The sequence below is a fragment of the Micropterus salmoides genome, unplaced genomic scaffold (genome assembly GCF_014851395.1).
Source record: "Micropterus salmoides isolate LMB-PRFRI ecotype aquatic unplaced genomic scaffold, ASM1485139v1 Ms_hic_scaffold_1, whole genome shotgun sequence".
Taxonomy (NCBI): Eukaryota; Metazoa; Chordata; class Actinopteri; order Centrarchiformes; family Centrarchidae; genus Micropterus; species Micropterus salmoides.
The window spans coordinates 3016828-3038389 of record NW_024040040.1 but is presented as its reverse complement, the minus strand read 5'-3'; the positions used below and the strand labels follow the sequence as shown (position 1 = coordinate 3038389).

General features: G+C 41.0%; 1 protein-coding gene and 1 pseudogene across 1 annotated transcript; both read left to right on the top strand.

The window, feature by feature from the left end:
• Positions 1-21562, top strand: part of LOC119887775 — an 878746-nt pseudogene that overhangs the window by 2663 nt on the left and 854521 nt on the right.
• On the top strand, positions 12173-21536 carry LOC119904088 (stonustoxin subunit beta-like). The gene is made up of 6 exons (XM_038720491.1): positions 12173-12214; positions 12743-12883; positions 16287-16351; positions 17280-17447; positions 17548-17594; positions 20104-21536. The coding sequence occupies exons 1-6, from the start codon at positions 12173-12175 to the stop codon at positions 20634-20636; spliced, it is 996 nt and encodes a 331-aa protein (XP_038576419.1). The 3' UTR covers positions 20637-21536.

Sequence of the window (21562 nt, the reverse complement as noted above, 5' to 3'; positions counted from 1 at the left end):
AGCTCCTCTTTGCAGCTTTGATCTCTTTAGTCAGCGTGTTCCTGGCCTGGTTATACAGGACTCTATCCCCACTTCTGAACTTCCTCTTTGGTCTGACAAAGCTGCCTGAGTTTTGCTGTGTTCTTGTATGTGCTAAAGGTTTTACTCGGCACACACATGTCCTCACAAAAACTGATGTAGAACATCACAGCGTCAGTTAGTTCGTCCAGGTCACTGGCTGCAGCCTCAAAAACACTCCAGTCAGTGTCCAGCTTTGACTCGTTGGTTCATCTTTTCAGAAGAAGAAGAACATACTTTATTGTGTGTGAAATTCATCCTCTGCATTTAACCCATCCCTTGAAGGGAGCAGTGGGCAGCCGCTGTACAGCGCACGGGGACCATCTCCAGCTCAAACGGCACTGACTGGAGAACCTACATGTTTTTGATGGTGGGGGAAACCGGAGCATCCGGAGAAAACCCACGCAGACATGGGGAGGAAATGCAAACCCCACACAGAAAGGCAACCTTCTTGCTGTGAGGCGACAGCGCTAACCACTACACCACCGTGCCGCCACCTCTTTACAACAGGTTTAGCAGATTTCAGTTTTTGCCTGTATGTTGGGATAAGATGAACGAGACAGTGATCAGAGAGTCCCAAGGATGCGTGGGGAACAGAGCGATAGGTGTGTAGCAGTGGGCCAGTGTGTTATTATCTCTGGTAGGACACTTAATATGCTGTCTGTACTTTGGGAGTTCGTGGCTGAGGTTTAAACTGTGGAAGTCACCAAAAACAATGAGCAGGGAGTCTGGATGTTTTTTCTTCACATTATTTATCTGGTCAGCACGGTGTACTAATGCCTCACTAGATAGTGACAAGGTTATTATCTAAGAGCTGTCTCTAATTTACATACTTAAGTGTGACGGAGGACCTTTGCCTACAGTTGAAGCTGCAAAATATTAATGTCATAAAAATGTGTAATAAAAAATTCCTGTGAGAAACCCTGACTTTCACATTTACATTACATTTATTCATTTAGCTGATACTTTTATCCAAAGCGACTTACATTTGCTAGACATGTCAGAGGTCGCACAGCTCTGGAGCAACTAGGGGTTAAGTGTCTTGCTCAGGGACACATTGGTGGAGGTGTCACAGTGGGGAGTTGAACCCCTTTTAGCATGTGTATGTCTAGATGCAACCTTTTTCAAGTACTAAAGACTATGTAATGAAACAAACGCTTCTTCTCCAAACCCCATTAAGGTTATTAGCTATTTGGACCATAAAATGGTATTATGGTAATATAACTGAATATGTATATCCATTAAAATGCACTTTTTAATGCGAATAAGACTGTCTGTAATTGATTAGGTGAATAAATCTGACAAATACTTATCACAAGTCTGTGAATATACTGTAATTCAGGACCATATAAAAGGTAAATAGGTTATATTAAAGTATCTGCACTGACTGTGGTATTTAAATCTGTACACTGCATTGCCCCATACCTGAGTGAACTGCTTAGGTGGGTAGCCTGCAGGATTATGGTATGGATATTTGGAATCAACTGGACAGGTCTACAAGGGAACAAACTGGTCAACAGGCGGTTTAGTGGAAACTAAATCTGAACACAAGAAGATTTGATCACTTCTTCTATTCTTTGTATGTATACACAGAACTCTCTGGAAATGAAAATTGCTACTGTAAATAAAGTATTTACCTTCAAATAAGGTAACTTGTGTCTGTCATGGTTGCTGAACGATGTGGTTGCCAAGCTACCAAAACTGAATTTTAATGTAATGGGAGGCTTTTTAAAAACATAGTCAACCACCACTGAACATTGCTGCTAGACCTGTCCTGGTGGCATTAGCTAGGATGCTGGTGAAGTGTGCACAGACAGCAAGTCATTGTCATCAGAGCTCCCAGTGCACCAGGGTCTCCTACGTTGCAATGAGGCCAGAATCGGAAATTTCACTGTATAGAAAATCTTCTGTATTGTCTTTTGTTCTGATTTACCTTTACATAAAAGAAAGCAGATTAGATCCCTAGCTTATTTCTAAAACCTCATCCATGTAATATAAATTACATCATGCCTGTGTATTGAAAGTTCAGTATTAATAACGGTTGGTCTATTTGTTGATTACTTCCTCTCCAGACTGAGTAGCTGTAACCTCTCAGAGAGAAGCTGTGAAGCTCTGTCCTCAGTTCTCAGCTCCCAGTCCTCTAGTCTGAAAGAGCTGGACCTGAGTAACAACAACCTGCAGGATTCAGGAGTGAAGCTGCTGTCCGCTGGACTGAAGAGTCCAGATTGTACACTGGAAATTCTCAGGTCAGATCTAGCTAGTTTGTCTTGAAGTACTTGAAATATTTCACTAATCTCTATGCAGTTTAAAGAGCCTCTCCCATGTCAGTTCTGCTACCCCAACGCTGAGAGTACCAGATTATCTGCTTTTGTGTGTTTACAGGCTGTCAGGCTGTCTGATCACAGAGGGAGGTTGTACTTCTCTGGCCTCAGCTCTGAGCTCCAACCCCTCCCATCTAAGAGAGCTGGACCTGAGCTACAATCATCCAGGAGACTCAGGAGCAAATCTGCTGTTTGCTCGATTGGAGGATCCACACTGGAGCCTGGACACGCTCAGGTATAAAGAGGCCTGCTGCAGCCACACATAAAAGGTCTGATAAATGAACATCCAGGAAAAACAATAATGATCATTATTTATAGAGCACATTTCAAAACCATGTTGCTCTGATGCAAAACTTATTTGCCGACCCCTGCAGTATATTATTACAATTTCTTCTTCAAACTTACGCATTCAACATTGTGATGAACTTTTACACTGCCTGGATTCTACCAGAAGAATAATTAGATGAACATAGTGACAAAACGCCAGACCCGCAGTTATGCAGATAGAAATGTCTCATTCTGAGGTAATAAAAACACAACGTTTCATTATCTAAGATCTTTCTACACCACTCTAATCATAAGTATGGATCTTGTGTTGCCTTTCTGTCAATAGATCCTCAGAAATATTACACACTGAACCTTTTAAATCAGGAAAGGCTCTTTAATAAAATTATATTTTAAGAAGGGATTTAAAATATACTGGGAGCCAGTTTAATGACGGTCAAATAGGGTTGATGTGATCATATTTCTTATTTCTGGTCAAAAGCCTGGCAGCAGAATTCTGAAAAGTTTGGAGTCGATCATCATTTAACCCTGACACACCGAGCTGACAAAGGCTGACTGCTTAATTAATCTGTTTTTCTGACAGAATGACTGAAAATAAATAAAAACAGAAGAGTTAACCATTTCCACATTCCTGTGGACCTTCTAAACAGCCTTTTCATTTGTTAAGAATAGAATTGAGAACAGAAACAGTTAGATGGGGAACAGCAAAGTTTGACTTTACAAAAAGAAAAATGTAATCTATTTCCAGAGGTTTGATAGTAAAATAAAGTGAGCTTTCTATTGAACGCGTTAAATCTGAAAACGTTATTACTGGTGGTCAAAAGGATTTATATAATTCCTTTATTTTTCATTGCTCATTCATTACTCTGGTAGCTCCTCTGGTATTGCGTCCTTAACGCAGCGGCCTGGGTTAGTTGAGTGTGGCCTCGGCTCCTTTGCTGCATGTCGTGCCCTCTCTCTCCCCTGCCTTTCCTGTGTCTCTTTACCATCCTCTCAAATAAAGCATTAATGTGAAAAGAATTATCTTACAAAAAAGATTTTCTTTGAAAATTAATGGATTGTAAAGGACCTTTCAGATTCTTTATAACCGATGACGCAAAGCAGGTTCATTTGGAAACAATGCAGAATGTTTTCCCATCTGATAAATTTAAGTATTATACATGTTTTTAAGTGATGCCACTTCAATACTAATTTGGTCATGTGTCTAGGTGACATTGCACATTTTTTGAATAATCACATTGAAAACAAATGCATGCCTTTATCTGACACACACCTGCACAAATGTGTAGGAAAATACAATATTAAGAAATTATTTATAAACTTTCAGGCTGATGGTTGAGACCAGGTCTGAGGAAGTGTAAGTGTGTTTTTCATTTGATTCATGAAAACATTCAACCATCTTCAGACTGTGACATCACTCATTCAAAGCTCTGTCATCATCAAAGCGTCAATCAATGAACAAATGATAAATCAATAACTGCAGCTGTATTGTGTCTCGTTCTCTCATCAGATTCCTGTCAACTCACACTCGACACAAACACAGTAAGCAGATGGATCAAACTGTCTGACAACAACAGGAAGGCAACATATGTGGAGGAGGATCAGTCATATCCTGATCATCCAGACAGGTTTAACCAGTGTCCTCAGCTGCTGTGTAGAGATGGTCTGACTGGTCGCTGTTACTGGGAGGTCGAGTGGAGAGGAGGAGTTCACATATCAGTGAGTTACAGAGAAATCAGAAAGAAAGGAAACAGGGAAGAATGTTTGGAGTCAAGCATCAGTCATGGAGTCTGGAGTGCTATGATGGTGGCCGTTACGCTGTCTGGCACAATAACATATAACAATAACCACCTCCTCCTCCTCCTCCTCCTCCTCCTCCTCCTCTAACAGAGTAGCAGTGTATCTGGACTGTCCTGCTGGCTCTCTGTCCTTCTACAGAGTCTCCTCTGACACACTGATCCACCTCCACACCTTCAACACCACATTCACTGAACCTCTTTATCCTGGATTTGGGTTCAGGTTCTGGTTCAGTCCTGATTCCTCAGTGTCTCTGTGTTCTCTGTAGGAGGAAGTAGTTAGAAAAACATTCTTACTGCTGAACAGACATGTTGAGTATGTACATGCTAACCTAAATAAGTGAGTTTTGAATTTTGATTTAAAAGAGCAGCCAACTGGGCTTCAAACTAGAATTTTCAAAAAACACCATATTTTTCTCATACTGCACATGGCTGCAGCTCCTCTTTTCACCCTGTGTGTTGGACGCTCCGCTCTTGAGCTACAGAGTGATGCATCTTACTTGTTTTTAGGAGTTGCACATGCGCAGTTCCCAGGTAAGGACTACTAGCCAATCAGAAGCAGAGAAGGGCGGGTCGTAAGAAACAAGGTAGTGTGATCCAAATCAAAGCCGCTTCAGACTGCGACCGTAACCTAGCAGATGGTAGAAGTTACTCACAAGTCCACAACACCATTGTTCCACATCTTACCATAAACCACTACAAAAATCACCCGATTTCAACTCAATTTTACGTTAAAATTGGTTTGAACAGTTTGACCGTTTGCTCAGTAGCTTTCACATCAGGTGTAACATTATAGTTATAACTTTAGCTGCGTTAGCCAACGTTTACAACAACTCCGCACTTGAACAATCTGTGAAGTTACATTGCCGTGTTTATTTTAAATATAATTCACAACCTATAAAGCAAACTTACAGGTTGTGATTGTAGCATCGTCTTTTAGGACTAAACGTTGAACTGTTGCCGGTGTTCTGACGATCTGTGCTGCCTTGCTGAAAAATGCTACCATGGCGCAAATCGATAGACTCGACTCCACTGCAGACAGTACCCAGAGATAGTACGTAGCTGGTCAACATAGTGACGCCACACACACCAGCGATCCACACAGCTTTCTCTTTTTTAAGATTAAAACGTTTCAACCTTCCTCAGAATGTAAAGACAGATAAGCGGTATGAAAAGCTTCCAGCTGTGTTTTCCTCTGCCGTTGTTGCTGCAGCGGTCTGTGTGACGGCGGGAGCAGAGGGCTCTGTGAGCGGGTGGCCGGCCGGCCTCACACGCTCACACATGCTGTCATCTGTTACCAGAATCACGTGCACACCTGTGACTAGTGAAGTGTCACAAAGTGCAATTGTCTTTGGTGTTGATTTTACTTTGGTGGTGGTGGTTTGATTATCCAACTTGTTACTGAGCATTCAGATATTGATTGTGTAGGTTTTAGGCATTACTATATGTCTCGATTTATGTTTCAGGCAAAAAGTAAATGATGGATTATGAATGAGCCAAACTGATCATATTAATAATTTTTTTACATTTAATTTGAATATTCTTTTGACTTTCTGAATTGTACCATTGATTGTCCCTGACTGTGTGTGAATACAGACATACTGTTTACTCATTATTATTAGTTTTGCCTAACAATGTGTAACAAACTGACACTAATAATTATATGGATTATGTGGATGATTATATGGAATAAACAGTGATGAACGTCGGTGCACTCTGGAGGTCAGAATTATAAACTACAACACGATCCTGCACCGGAACCCTTTCCTACCACATCATGAAAAAGTTTAACCTTTTAGTTTTAGCAGGCTCTGGTGTCTGAGGCGTCTTTTTTTGTCCACCAGTGAAGTAAAAAAAACAACCATGGATTTGTTTATTGGACTTTCTGTGATAGTGTTAGTATAATTTGAAACTTGTATGTATGGTGTATGTTCTAACCCTTCTTAAAATACGGTTTCATCTTTTTGACACTTTAAATAAGGCTGAAAAATAGTAAAATTACTAAATACAAATGACTTTCTATGATTTTTTAAAAACCTATGGCGATGCCGACTTCAGTGGCAGAATTAGCTGTTCATTTCTGCGTTGATCACAGCGTAAGTTACATTCTTATTTGTTGCAAGAAATACAAATACAAGAAACTTTATCTGCAAAACAGTATTTGCAGTATTTTCAGAGTCGGTCATAAAAAGTCTGATGTAGTCTGTTTGTATAACAAAATAACTTAAGACAACTACAAAACTCTATGCAGGTCACATACTGTTGGTGAAAGTAATTAATAAATGTGTAATTTGTTCATGTCATGTTCCCATTGTTCACTGAAAAGACAAGTACACAAACATCCCCAACACTTCTCTGTCAGCCAATCACTGCAGAGACATTCAGGAAACATGATGAAACTTAACACAGTGCCGTGACCCGGAAATACGTCACAGTACTATTAACAAATGCCGCAAGTGTGAGTCAGAAAAAAAGTCCGGGAACGCCTCAGAGTCACGTCGCAGCTTCTGTGCGGTTAAAAGGCGACATTTTCACAGTTTTTATCCTTTAATGACTATGTGTTGGTCTCTGATCTGAGGTCAGTTTGTTCTCAGTACAAGTTTAAATCCTCCTCCGGTCAGAGCTGCGGTCACCTGTACAGGTGAGTCTGCGCGGCGCTGCTTCTTACTGATAATCTGTGTGCTGTGAAGTCAGTTTGTTCTCTTTCTGTGGCAGCAGAGAAGCCGGTCAGGAAGAGTTAAAACCCGGGTTTAGATTAAAAACAGTCCCGTTTGGACTCCAGGATTCCAGGACTGAAACTGGACTTCTGCTTTCTGCCAATGACTGAAATAGAAAGTACAGGCTGCTCATGACTAATGTTGTCATTAGAATCAGCTGCCTGTTCTTGTGGTGTTTTGTTGTGGTAAAAGGTCACTGCTGTGGTGAACCAACATGCTCCTGTGTATATAAGCTGGCTTTTAAACAATTAAAATTCTGCTTTTAAACAATTAAAATTCTGCTTTTAAACAATTTTCATGCAGCTGATGTGAAGAGTTTGATAAAGTCCAAACTGATTTATTAAAGAAGAGCTGCGATTGTTGATTGATAAAAAACATAAAATGAGTTCAAACTTGCTCATTGAACCTGATGGAGCATTAATAAAAGGTTATTTAGATTTCTCTCTGTACAGCAATGTAACTGCAATTTCATGTTTTTGTAAATAGTTACTCAGCTTATTATCAAAAGTGACAAATCATGACTTTAAAGACAGTCTGATTGAACCGGACGCTGTATTAAATCACTTTTTAAAAAAATCATTTTGGACTTAATAAACGTTTTAAAGTAGAATTTAGATGATTTAATAATTGTTTTAATAACTCAAAACGTCGTTTTACTTGTCAAGTTGACATTCGCTGAAAGATAATGTGACATTTTCATATCTATGAATAAATGGATGAACTTGCAGTGGCAGCTCAAATAGGGTTATTTATTATTAAGTTATGTTCGTATTAATGCTCTTGCAGGTTCAATGAGCAACTTTGAACTCATTTTATTTTTTTAAGCAAAGTATATTTTCAGCTTTTAATTCTCTGATTTTGATCCTTTTTTAAAACCATGTTCAGTCCTGATTCATAGTATTCATTAGTTAATTACTTGAATAAACAAGATGCTCATAAAAATATTTCTTAGTGTTCACTGAACCTTCCAGCTGTGGTTCTTTCTCTCATCTAACTGTCCTCGTCAGACCGATCGGCCGTCAGGCGAGCAGGTCCTGGTGCTCTCTGTGAAACTTACAAGAACTCACTGGCTTCACATATTAGAGTCCAACTCATGGAGAGTAATAGAATCTGACATGACGTCGCACTGGAGTCTAAACATCAGACTGACTCTCTCTCTGTGGAAAGTGTTGCACATGGCTTGAAGGACACACAACATGTCTTGATTCTAACCAATAAACTCTTCTAACATGGATAGAGGAACAATAACCTTATTTGGACACTTGGTGACAGGAAGTATCCTTCCTTCCTATATATGTTACTTATTTATTAATAATAAATCTTGAATAAACTAATTAATCCTGATAATGGAACCAGGTGGATGTTAAAATAAACAAATCAAGAGAATAGATAAAGAATAATTAGATATTAATAATTAATAAGAATAAAAACAAGTGAGAAATTGAAAATGAAAACAAGAGAGGTACTTACAAAAATAAATTAAAGAAGAGAAATGCTTTATTGAAATGTTGACATAATATAAACGCCTAAATTACAGATCAACCGTTTATCAAAATACTTGCTGGTTCTTTTTCCTGATGATCGTTTAATTGACTAATCACTTAAAAATATTTTTGTCCAGTTTGAAATTGTTTTATTTTGTAGAAGCTGGACGTCACATCTGCACACTGCCAGGATTAAAACACAAGTACCGGAAAACAAATACCACCAGCGATAAAATATGTACTGAAGTAAAAGTATTCTGTATGTGTGTGAATTAGAAAAGAAAGCTATCAGTTATTTAATATTAGTCACTGTTTCTCATCTTTAGTTATTAGTTTTGAACACTAAAAAAATACCCTGTGATGGACTGGCGACCTGTCCAGGGTGGACCCCGCCTTTCGCCCGATGGCAGCTGGGATTGGCTCCAGCCCCCCCGCGACCCTGTACGCAGGATAAGCGGGTGACGATGGATGGATGGACTAAAAACATAAAAACATGTAATTTATCATTCAAACTGAATTCACACCTGCAGGAGGCGCCTCATCATTATAAATGACCAGTATTTGCTGTTTGTTGTTTCTCTGACAGGAACGCTGCTCTGTGTCCATGAAGGGCCACCATGAGTCCACCGGTTTCATTTAACAGACAGCTTCCCTTAAAGATGGCGTGAGTCACTGTTCTGTCTCTTTATGGTGTGAGCAGAGTTAACATGTTGTTAAAGAGTAAATCTGGCCCAGCAGAATGTATTGTTGGACTGGAGGAAGTACTTGGATCAATTATCCAAGCTTCAGTTACTTCACGAATTCAGATGTTTTACACACATGACGAGTTTTTAAAATCAGACGTTTCGTTATTAATGAAACTCTCCAACAGTACGGCTGAAACGACGAGCTGATTAATCGAGTGGCCGAGCGATCATTTAAGTAATTTTTCATGTACGACATACTTTTACTCAAGTTAAATATTCAGTGCAGGGCTTTTACTTGTAGGGAAGTATTTTGATACTGTGATATTAGTATTTTTACTTAAGTAAAGGATCTGGATACTTCGTCCACCGCTTTCAGCCAACCATCAGATTAAATGAAGCTGAGCTGTAAAACATGCTAAATTCATTCATCATAATGTTTCACTCTTTCACTTCATACGTGTCATCTTTTCTTCCTGATATTCAATTTTTAAGACACTTTAGCAGGGATTTAATTCCACATATTCAGTCAGGATCAACAGGTCTTAATGTCAGGAAGTGACTTCTCTTGTGGAAAGTTGTTGGTTTAAAGACTTAAAACTCGTCATCCCTCCCTGGTCTGAAAGGGTCTATCAGAGACGAGACTCCCCTGAACCTGAACCCAGCTGTGTGTCCCTCAGCAGTGCCCAGTCCAAGTCTCATCCTCTTCTGTTTAAAGGTGGATCCCCTGCTCCTGAACAGAGGTGAGCCGCTGTAATATTCACTTTTTAACAGGAGCGCTCCAGTTGAAAGTACTAATACAACACAGTAACACACTCTCATTCAAAACCTTGGCTTCCTTCAGTAAAAGTATGTGAGTATTATCAGCAACATGTACTGACAGTATGACAGTAAAAGTACTCAAATGTTCCTGTCAGTGTTTCTCTGTTATATCTGATGTTTCTGGATTAATATTCCTATTATATTAATATTTTACTGCTGCAGATGTTTGAGCTCATTTTAACTCCTTTATATCCTGTTGGGTAGTTTAAACTTCAGCAATGCATCATGGTCTATAAGATCATCACATATTTCCAGTGAGAACCACGTATCTCTACACAGTCAGAAAAACAGCTTTTCAGCTTTCTGATGATGTTTTTCCAGCAGATCCAAGGGGGGTTTAAATAGTTTAGTAGTTAAACACGTCCCTGGTCAGAGCTGTGCAGCATAATAACATTTCAGATTCTGCAGAGCCACATCTCTCCTCTTTGAACCTTCAGATCTTATTGTTGCACTGCACTAACCGTCACACCGGAAGCTCTACTGGCAAAGATTGAAATAAATTCAGAATTTGGTGCAGAATTATTAACATGAACGTGTTCATGTTAATAATTTTGACTCTCAAACTGAAGCCTAATTTTAGATGCAGTTTGTTCTTAACAGTGCTAATATGTGGAAGTACTCAACCAAGTTCCTCGGCAGCTTCCTAGCAGGATGTTATTGGTCTTCTTCTTACTTGAGTGTGACGACGAGCTCCAAACTTTAAAGAAACTTTGGCGAGTTGATTCTGATTTATGGCTGCTAGTTTCTCCAGCAAGTTCTCAGTATAGAGACTACAAAGTTAATTTCCCTCCCTGGTGCTCTTATTCTCTGTCTAACAGAATTTATCAGAGAATAGACTTACCTGAACCTGGATCTGAACCCGGATCTGAACCCGGATGTGGATTTGAATGCAGCTGTGTGTCCTTGAGGAGTGACCAGTCAAAGGCTGTACCTCTAATGTTTAAAGATAGACTCCCCTCTCTTGAATTGAGGTATGCTGTTTAATTATTTATGCAGAATATTTCCCTCTCTAACATAAAGACATATGCAAATATTACATTTTTAAAAAGTGTACATTTATAAAAAACAAGTCTACAAGTGTAAATTACAGAAGACTGCACAGAAATGCAGACTGTTCCACTGATTCACAGCGGAATCCGTACGATCAGCCCTTTAATGTCAGGGGAAACCATCAGATTCAATATTTTAATCAACACGTTAACTGAAACGACCTTTACCTTGTGTCTGTCTCTGTGTGGACAGACATAATGTGAGCTAACTCTTCATGATTCCTCCACAGAGTCCACCAGGAGAGCTCAGAGGTTCCCAGTGGTCAGTCTGCCCAGCAGCATCAAACACACCTGGACTCCATATTTATGGTCTGTACATGTACAACAACTACTTTCCATCTATTCTGTTCACAATAATCTCCACGCTGCACTTTTTAGACCAGTGGATTGTCAGTCTGTCCAACATGGATCTGATGTTTGGTTCCATGATTTGACTTTGATTGTGTCCTTCATATAATATTCTGTCCAGCTGCTGGAGGAGAACATTGTCACTTTTGTGAAGAACGAGCTGAAGAGGATCCAGAAAACCTTAAATTCAGATTACCCAGAATGCTTAGAGAGTCAGAGGGAGGATGAGGAGGTGTTGGACGGTGAGGAGGAAGAGCAGAGGAGGAGCAGCAGAGAGGCATTTCTGAAGATCACACTGCACTTCCTGAGGAGAATGAAGCAGGAGGAGCTGGCTGAGCGTCTGCAGAGCAGTAAGAGGATTTCTCTAAAGATTTAACCTGCTGGATAAACTGGAGAGGTTTATATTTAAAAATTCCTGTTTACCTTCTGCGTTTGTTTTGTTTGTCTCTTAATTTCCGGTTGCTATTAGAGAGATAGTCTTTATTGTCCACAGGGGAAATCTGCCTTCGGTCTGTCCACGGCCTCACAAACAGCAACAACAAGTTTCATTTAAGAATACTATAGCAGTAAGCACAAATCTTCTACTGTACTGGTTCAGTTTCCAGGCAAGATGCCTGTATCTACGTCCTGGTGGAAGCAGTGTGAAGGAGGGGTAGAGGGTCTGTGCTTTGCTTTTTGTGGATTTACTCTTAAGGTCTGATAGGTTGGGGGTGGAAAGGCCAATTATTTTTGATGGAGTGTGAATGACTCGGATAGGTTCTATTCTATTTGTGGTGGCAGTTAACATAATCAGTAAACGTGGAACAGTAGAGTAGAATGGGTTGGAGTTTGCTCTTGCACAGTTGGTGACAGGGGGCGACAGAGAGTGCTTTGAGTTTGCGGATGGCAGAAAGTCTCTGATGAAAGCCTTTCTGGATGTCAGTGGTGGGTTGGTCAAAGGTAGTTGTTGGTACACCATTGTGTGAGGTGGGGGATGGAGTCTTGGTAGGCTGAGGGAGAGTTATTGTAATTTAGGAGTGCAAGTACGGCAGTGTCATTGGAGTATTTGAAGTATGTGGTGACAGGTGAGGGAGGTACGCCGTCATTGGTGCAGAGGGTGAACAGGAAGGGTGAGCTGGTTTTAATGGTGATGGTTGAAGATTTTGCCCTAACTAGCCCAACTGATTGTGGCCTGTTACAGGAAGCTGTGAATCCAGTGGATGAGGGGCGGGGGGACGTGGAGGTGGTGGAGTTTCCCGATCACCTGATGGTGCTGGATTGTCTTAAATGCAGAACTGAAGTCTATGAGAAGGAGTCTGGCATAATTACCGGGTATTTCCAGGTGTGGCAGGGATGGAGAGAGTACAGGAGGCATACCACCGCATCCTCAGTACCCCTATTAGCTTTGTAACTGATATGGGTCCAGTTGTGGTCTGACGGCTGGGAGGAGGGTTTTTTGCATGAGTGCTTTTGTGTGTCTGAGCAGTTAACTCTGTGAGACCTTGAGTAAATTATGTTCATGTCCTCAGCAAATGATGTGGGATTGGTTATTGCAGCCAACTTGGATTTTAGTTCTTGTCCTGTGAGTGTTTTATTTTTTGAAATGTTTGGGTATCTTTTAGCATTTATGATTGGAATGGCTGTGTCGATGCAGATCAAGATGAGGACTGTTATAAGAGAGACCTTTTCCTCCAGGTCACCCCCAAAATATTCCAGTCTGTGTAGTGCTGAACATCCAAACATGTCCGACGCTGTAGGTCTCAGGCTTGTGACGTTTGAGTACCTGCTTGTAGTGCAGAAGCAGGAAGATCATGTTGTAGTCTGCAAAACCAAGTGGTGAGCCGGTGAGCTCGAGATGTAAGTGAACATAATAGTGCAGAGTGTTCCCCTTCCTCTTCAGAATGTCCACAAGCCATAGGCACCGGAGCCTCAGGATACGTTGCTGCAAATTCCATCAATGCTAGCAACTAGTTGGGCTGCAGCCTTGGTGTTGGTGCTGGGTGGGATATAACACAGCTGTGTGAAATTCTCTTGAAAGGTGAAACACAGATGGTGTCAACATCTCCATATTCTGCATACAGATCTGGCCATGGATTTTGATGTTCTTACACCATCTGTTATTGATGTACATGCAGACACCTCCATCCCGCTCTCTTCCCGACTCCTGCGTTCGGTCTGCCCTGAAGATGGTGAAGTTATCGAGGTGTACCTTGCTGTCAGGGACAGCCTGGTATATACATCTCCCTTCTTACCTCTTTTCCTTTGTCGGATTTCTCCTGGGATGGCTCCTGGTGGTTTGATCTTACAGAGCATGGAGGACCAGAGCACAATTCACAATACATTGGTATTAAAATACTGGAATAATTCACAATTAATGGATTGCTGCAACACTTGTATTGTGAATTGTCCCCTATTACATAGGTTGTTGCTTGACTACTGATAATTTCTTCCCACCGATCTTCTGCAGGACAGGCGCCATATTATGCTTGCGCACATGGTAATAGTTGGTCTGAAGGATGCTACTTCCACTTGTGCAACGGTCCTCCTTGTTAACAAAGCCTGGTCAGAATATCTGACTCCACCCACAAAGTCTTGAACAAACTTGCGTCTTGCATCTGTCGATGTCTGCACTTCTGAAAGTTTGTTGAAGTGATGAGCGCAAAGCAAAGCTAGAAGACAGATCTCCGACAAACCAAATATTTATAACAATACACCTTACTTAATTTCTATTTGGGATGGGGGGGGGGGGTTCATGTGGAGAGTACACTCAAAGATCTTACTTGTACTTTCAGAATCTCCTGTCATGTGCCAGTTTAACCTCAAATCCAACCTGAAGAAGAAGTTCCAGTGTGTGTTTGAGGGGATTGTTAAAGCAGGAAACCGAACCCTTCTGAACCAGATCTACACAGAGCTCTACATCACAGAGGGAGGGACTGCAGAGGTCAATGATGAACATGAGGTCAGACAGATTGAAACCGCATCCAGGAAACCAGCCAGACCAGAAACAACCATCAGACAAGAAGACATCTTTAAAGGCTCACCTGGAAGAGATGAACCAATCAGAACAGTGATGACAAAGGGAGTGGCTGGCATTGGGAAAACAGTCTTAACACAGAAGTTCACTCTGGACTGGGCTGAAGACAAAGCCAACAGGACATACAGTTCACATTTCCATTCACTTTCAGAGAGCTGAATGTGCTGAAAGAGAAAAAGTACAGCTTGGTGGAACTTGTTCATCACTTCTTTCCTGAAACCAAAGAAGCAGGAATCTGCAGGTTTGAAGAGTTCCAGGTTGTTTCATCTTTGACGGTCTGGATGAGTGTCGACTTCCTCTGGACTTCCACAACAATGAGGTCCTGACTGATGTTACAGAGTCCACCTCAGTGGATGTGCTGCTGACAAACCTCATCAGGGGGAACCTGCTTCCCTCTGCTCGCCTCTGGATAACCACACGACCTGCAGCAGCCAATCAGATCCCTCCTGAGTGTGTTGACATGGCAACAGAGGTCAGAGGGTTCAATGACGTACAGAAGGAGGAGTACTTCTGGAAGAGGTTCACAAATGAGAAGCTAGCCAGCAGAATCATCTCCCACATCAAGACATCACGAAGCCTCCACATCATGTGCCACATCCCAGTCTTCTGCTGGATCACTGCTACAGTTCTGGAGGAGGTGTTGAAGACCAGAGAGGGAGGAGAGCTGCCCAAGACCCTGACTGAGATGTACATCCATTTCCTGGTGGTTCAGTCCAAACTGAAGAACATCAAGTATGATGGAGGAGCTGAGACAGATCCACACTGGAGTCCAGAGAGCAGGATGATGATTGAGTCTCTGGGAAAACTGGCTTTTGAGGAGCTGCAGAAAGGCAACCTGATCTTCTATGAATCAGACCTGACAGAGTGTGGCATCGATATCAGAGCAGCCTCAGTGTACTCAGGAGTGTTCACACAGATCTTTAAAGAGGAGAGAGGGCTGTACCAGGACAAGGTGTTCTGCTTCGTCCATCTGAGCGTTCAGGAGTTTCTGGCTGCTCTTCATGTCCATCTGACCTTCATCAACTCTGGTGTCAACCTGCTGGCAGAAGAACAAACACAGTTCTACCAGAGTGCTGTGGACCAGGCCTTACAGAGTCCAAATGGACACCTGGACTTGTTCCTTCGCTTCCTCCTGGGATTTTCACTGCAGACCAATCAGACTCTCCTACGAGGTCTGCTGACACAGACAGGAAGTAGCTCACAGACTAATGAGGAAACAGTCCAGTACATAAAGAAGAAGATTGAAGAGAACCCTTGTCCAGAAAGAAGCATCAATTTGTTCCACTGTTTGAATGAGCTGAAAGACCATTCTCTAGTGGAGGAGATCCAACAGTACTTAAGATCTGGTAGCCTCGCCACAGATCAACTCTCTCCGGCTCAGTGGTCAGCTCTGGTCTTCATCTTACTGTCTTCAGAAAAAGATCTGGACGTGTTTGACCTGAAGAAATATTCTGCTTCAGAGGAGGCTCTTCTGAGGCTGCTGCCAGTGGTCAAAGCCTCCAAGAAAGCTCTGTAAGTTTTGTTCATTTCAGATCGTGTTAAATGTGCTGTTAATGATTCAAATGTAAAAAAAATCTCTTCTGCTCATTATTCCCTCTCCAGACTGAGTGGCTGTAACCTCTCAGAGAGAAGCTGTGAAGCTCTGTCCTCAGTTCTCAGCTCCCAGTCCTCTAGTCTGAGAGAGCTGGACCTGAGTAACAACAACCTGCAGGATTCAGGAGTGAAGCTGCTGTCCGCTGGACTTGAGAGTCCACACTGTACACTGGAAACTCTCAGGTCAGATCAGTTCTCTGTCTTCCCTGTATTGTTTTGAATTGGTTTTATTTATCTCAAGAGGTCGCAGTCACACAATTTAACTGCTGCAGAGATCTGGCATAAACTAGGGCCGGTACTTTTTCTGTAGTTTTAGTCCTGTTAGCCGACTCATACACTGACTGAACATAACTTAGAATTAAAGGCTTTGGTGATATACTTATTTATAAATGTATTGGGAACACAAACCTCATGACATAATTGAGATCAGTTAATCAGGGCTCGTCAATAAAACTCTATATATAAAAAATGTTCATGGAATTTGTTTTTATTTTTTGTTATGATTTTGAAACCACTTGCTGAAAAATTTGACTTGCTTAGCTGTAATACCAATAGGTAAATCAATTTACTGATGATATGCTTACATTAGATTAGGATTAGATTGATACCGCTTAAATACCTTTTACATTAAGGAAAACAATCCATCCAGCCCATATATATCCACCAATCACGGGGGGTCATGGTATTTTGTTATTTTACAACACAGGGTAAAACGAATAAAAATAAATATTTACATACCTATATACATCTACATGTATGCACCCAGAATTTAGTAATTCTGTAGGGCATTTTTTGAATCCGATCTATCGAATTTGACTACATTTGACCACCAAGGGTGATCCTGGATGTTGTGATGGAGCCAAATCTCTGGATAATGTACCCCATACTGAGTAGCAACCTCCACATGATTTAATGTTGGACATGGTCTTAAGCCTTCTCTAAATCTACAAAACACAAAACAAGTAGAATTGACACAACGCCAATGCCTTTCCCACTTCCTTAAAAATTAGTGACTTGTGTAACTGGAATACCAATAGGTAAAATAATATGCAGATGATGTGCTTTTTAAATTAGACTTAAACTTATACCTTCAATTATTTTGTGTTTGCAGGCTGTCAGGCTGTCTGATCACAGAGGAAGGTTGTGCTTTTCTGGCATCAGCTCTGAGCTCCAACCCCTCCCGTTTGAGAGAGCTGGACCTGACCTACAATCATTCAGGAGTCTCAGGAGGGAAACTGCTGTGTGCTGAACTTACACACTGCAGACTGGAAAATCTCAAGTATGAAGAGACACTATCAATAACTGTATAGACAATTACTGAGCATGACAACTTGGTTTTCCGACTTCCAATAACACCCACCCCTGTCTCTCTCTTTCAGCGTGGAGCCTGATGGGGTCCAGTGGTTGAAACCAGGATTGAGGAAGTGTAAGTGTGTTTTGGTTTGATTAAGGAAAACAAAACCTATAAAGTTGGATTTTCAAAAGCAGATAGCATTTAACACATTTTGTATGGGTCCAAATGTGAGAGGGGCAAGGCAGCATAGATCCCAGTACAAGCGATAGCCATACTGCTGCCTTTACTATTAACATTATGTAAGTGAAATTAATCAGGGTGGTAAAGTCGACCAAACTGCTTAAGACGCAAAAAATGACACATGTCAACCAGCAGGTGCCGCTGTAATTAAGGTAAATGTGTTTTACCTTAATTATGCTCATAACTCCCATGTAGTATGTCGCACAATCAAAAACCTTAGATTCATGCATTCTAAGAATTGAGCTATATATATAGGCTATGCCCATTTTTGTCTGTTATTATTTTTCTGCAAAATGTTTGAAACCCACTTTTTTGAACTCTTCCTTGGTGGTGATGTATTTAGAAAATTGTAGTAGAACAAACACTGCATACAGTTTGCTGCTGATTCCCCCTTTAATACCAGACACACATTGGGGCCTCAGGAAAGAGGACTATTAACACCATCCCTGCCAGGTTCTGCAAAAGATTCTTCCCCTGAGCTGTCAGACTTTTAAATACACCCACCACACACACTCACCTGGACTTATCCCCATACTCTGCTGCTTCCCCACTACACACAGACTTGTTTATTGATCTTGCACTACTGTACGTATCTCAAACTACGCAAACGTTGTCCATTCAATATAAATGTTTACATACTTTTATTACTCCATCAACTGTCCAGCTTTTGAGACGGTGGCATAACGTTCTTCCAATTAAGGAGTATCAGACGTCTAGCAAATAACATAGAAAATGCTATAGCCTATAGAAAATGTAATCCCCCTTGGACTACACCAAACAATGCAATCACCGCCAAACCTGACTAAGGAATGTTAAACTCCTTCTTTTCCTGTTCAAACTAAATAAAGTGCCCTTCCATAAAATGGTCCGTCACACACTTGATCCCTCTCATATGCTATAGCTGAAAAGATGGTTCTATGAGAGCAGTAGCAAAGTAGACGTTTGCCAGAGTTGTGAAAGTAACAAAAAGTTGTTTGCGTTTAAAATGGGTTCTAAACTGATCAATCAGGGATGTTCGTGCAGTAGCGTTTATTTTGGGGTAGTGGGGCACACCGGGTTACATGACTGCTGTACTGTGATACACCAACCTGGACATTCATCATCCAATTTTTATTCCAAATAAAGGTAGTTGTGCATTTATTGTGAATTTATTTAACTCCTTAAAACAAGATTAAAGAATAAAGACGGGGATTGCTTGGAATAAAAATTTAAATCTAAGCGTTATAGTATTGTTTCTTTTTTTTTTACAGAATTGATCCTTCCAGCGAGTGACAAGGGGGGAGGGTCAACCATCTCTCCATATCCTGCTTGGTGTTATTGCGTGCCGTTTAAAAATTAGTGTCGAACAGATCCCCCCCGTACTTGTCAGTGACACAAACACCCAAATAAGTAAAGCCATCCTTACTAACAGAAAAATGGAAGCTCTGGAAGGACATTTGGTGTGCTTTATCGTGTTTGGGGAATAGAACACTTTTGGTTAAATTCAACTTAAATCCTGACCCCCGCCGAACAGATATAAGATCAAGAGCAACTGAAGTACATGGATCCAAAAGAAGGAGAAGATAATTCGCATAGAACGATAATTTGTGTACATGTGTGTGCTTTATCGCAGTATTGTGATAAAAATTATTTTAATTATTAAAATAATTTTGATCATCGAAAGAATACATAAATTATAAAGACACTGTTTCCTTTGGGTTATGGTTAAAACAGGAAATCATATCTCTGATTAACACAAAACCTGAGCCACTACATGAAAACTTAAAATAGCTTTTAAATAGACAAGGGTGGCCTTAAATGGGACACACACAGCAGACAACAAAAATTCTACATGTCATAATCAAGATAAAAGCGTTTCATAAGGTGTCGCACATTCAAATGCCGTATATATATTCGCCTTGTGTTCCCTGAATTTGGCTGCAACTTGTAATATAGGCCACGGCACCTTTTTGATTTTCGCCAATAATTGTTTTCGCCAAATCGCAAAATGTCTGAAACCTACATTTTCAAACTGCTCCTAGGCGGTGTGTCCAATCGGTACTAAACTTTGCAACATATCTCCACATAGCCCAGTCCAGTTAACACGAAATTAGGCCCAATCCTTTCCCATGCCCCCCTAGGGCCGTGTCCAAATTCAAGAAATGTGCTAAGATTATTTTTCCAAACTAGTCTTTTGAATTAAATGCTTTCCAAAATCTGCTGCTCTCAACCTGCGTCTTTTATCGTGCCAGTGGGACTGCAGGTCCGACTTGCATCCCCTGGGCCGCCAGGGCGCAGCTTGCCCCAGGGGCTTAGGCCATGTTGAGATCTGCTCGCAGGTCTGGTTAGTCAGTTTTCACTTGACTTTTGGGATGATTTTCACAATAACAATCCAACCTTTCTATGTTGTTCTCTCCATCAGATTTCTGTGAACTCTCACTGGACCCAAACACAGCACACAAATTCCTCAAACTGTCTGAAAACAACAAAAAGGTGACCGATCTGAGAAAGGAGCACCCGTATCCTGACCACCCGGAGAGATTTGACTACTGGCCTCAGGTGCTGTGTGAAAGCGCTCTGACTGGTCGCTGTTACTGGGAGGTGGAGTGGGTAGGAAAGGTTTATATCGCAGTGAGTTACAGAGGAATAGGACGGAGTGGAGACCGCGATGGCTCCAAGTTTGGAGGGAATGATCAGTCCTGGTGTCTGAGCTGCACTGATGGAGGATACAACGCCTGGCACAATAACAGTGGGACACTCATCCCCTCCTCCTCGGTCTCTAACAGAGTAGCAGTGTATCTGGACTATGCTGCTGGCTCTCTGTCCTTCTACAGAGTCTCCTGTGACACTCTGATCCACCTCCACACCTTCAGCACCACATTCACTGAACCTCTTTATCCTGGCTTTGGCTATGGAGTGAAGTTTAACTCCTCTGCCTTTCTGTGCCAGCTGTAGAGCATTAGCATGGGCAGAATCAATACTGTGGTTCCAGACTGTTCAGCTGATGGAGGTCCGACCGGGTCTGTTCCAGTCTTGGTAAGCTTGTGACATGTAAAGAGTCTAATCTGAAGTCTTCAGGTCCAGTCGTTCTCGCTGGTCGTCTGCCTCCAGAGCTGTCTTACCTGCACAGAAATGATATCTTAAGTTTATTATTATTATTATTTAAAGGCTCAGTTAGTGTTCATGTTTGTTTAAAATAGCTGCAGGAGGGGCCTCCGAGGCCTGTAAACCGTGTCCTCTCTGGACGACCTGGAGAACAAATTGTGTAGTCAGAAATCTTCATCTTGCTATCAACGAAATGTGCAATAAATCCTAACAGTCGTTTTGAACATTAATGTACATTTTAATTTGGGAGGGTTTTGCTTGTACACATGTAAGTTGCATTTAGATCTCTTAAAACTTTTACCTGTAAAATAAGTTTATGTAATACCGACACTGTTCTGATGTAATACCGACACTGTTCTGATGAATGTACACCAGAGGGGACGGCAGTCAGTAGCAGAGTAAATTATCATTATAAGATTACTGTTGTTATTTAATGTTTGGACAAGCATTTGGTAACCTGTCTGCAGCAGGTCTGCAGTTTATGTATTTATGTGTTTTTTTATTACTTACTATGTATTTATTGTGAACTCCTTCAACACTTACTGTGTATTTATCATGTATCTTACTAAGTACTTTGCAAATGTTATGTATTTATTTATTATTTATTACGTACTGTTTCATGTAGCTCCTGTGGTCATTTTATCTTATTTTCTTTGTGTTTGTTTTTGTTCTGTAAATATTAATGTTTCTGTAAAGCAGTGGCTGTCTGTGAAGAGCACCGTACAAATAAAGTTTACTCACTCAAACTTTCAACGTGCTTTAAATGAACTATGTTG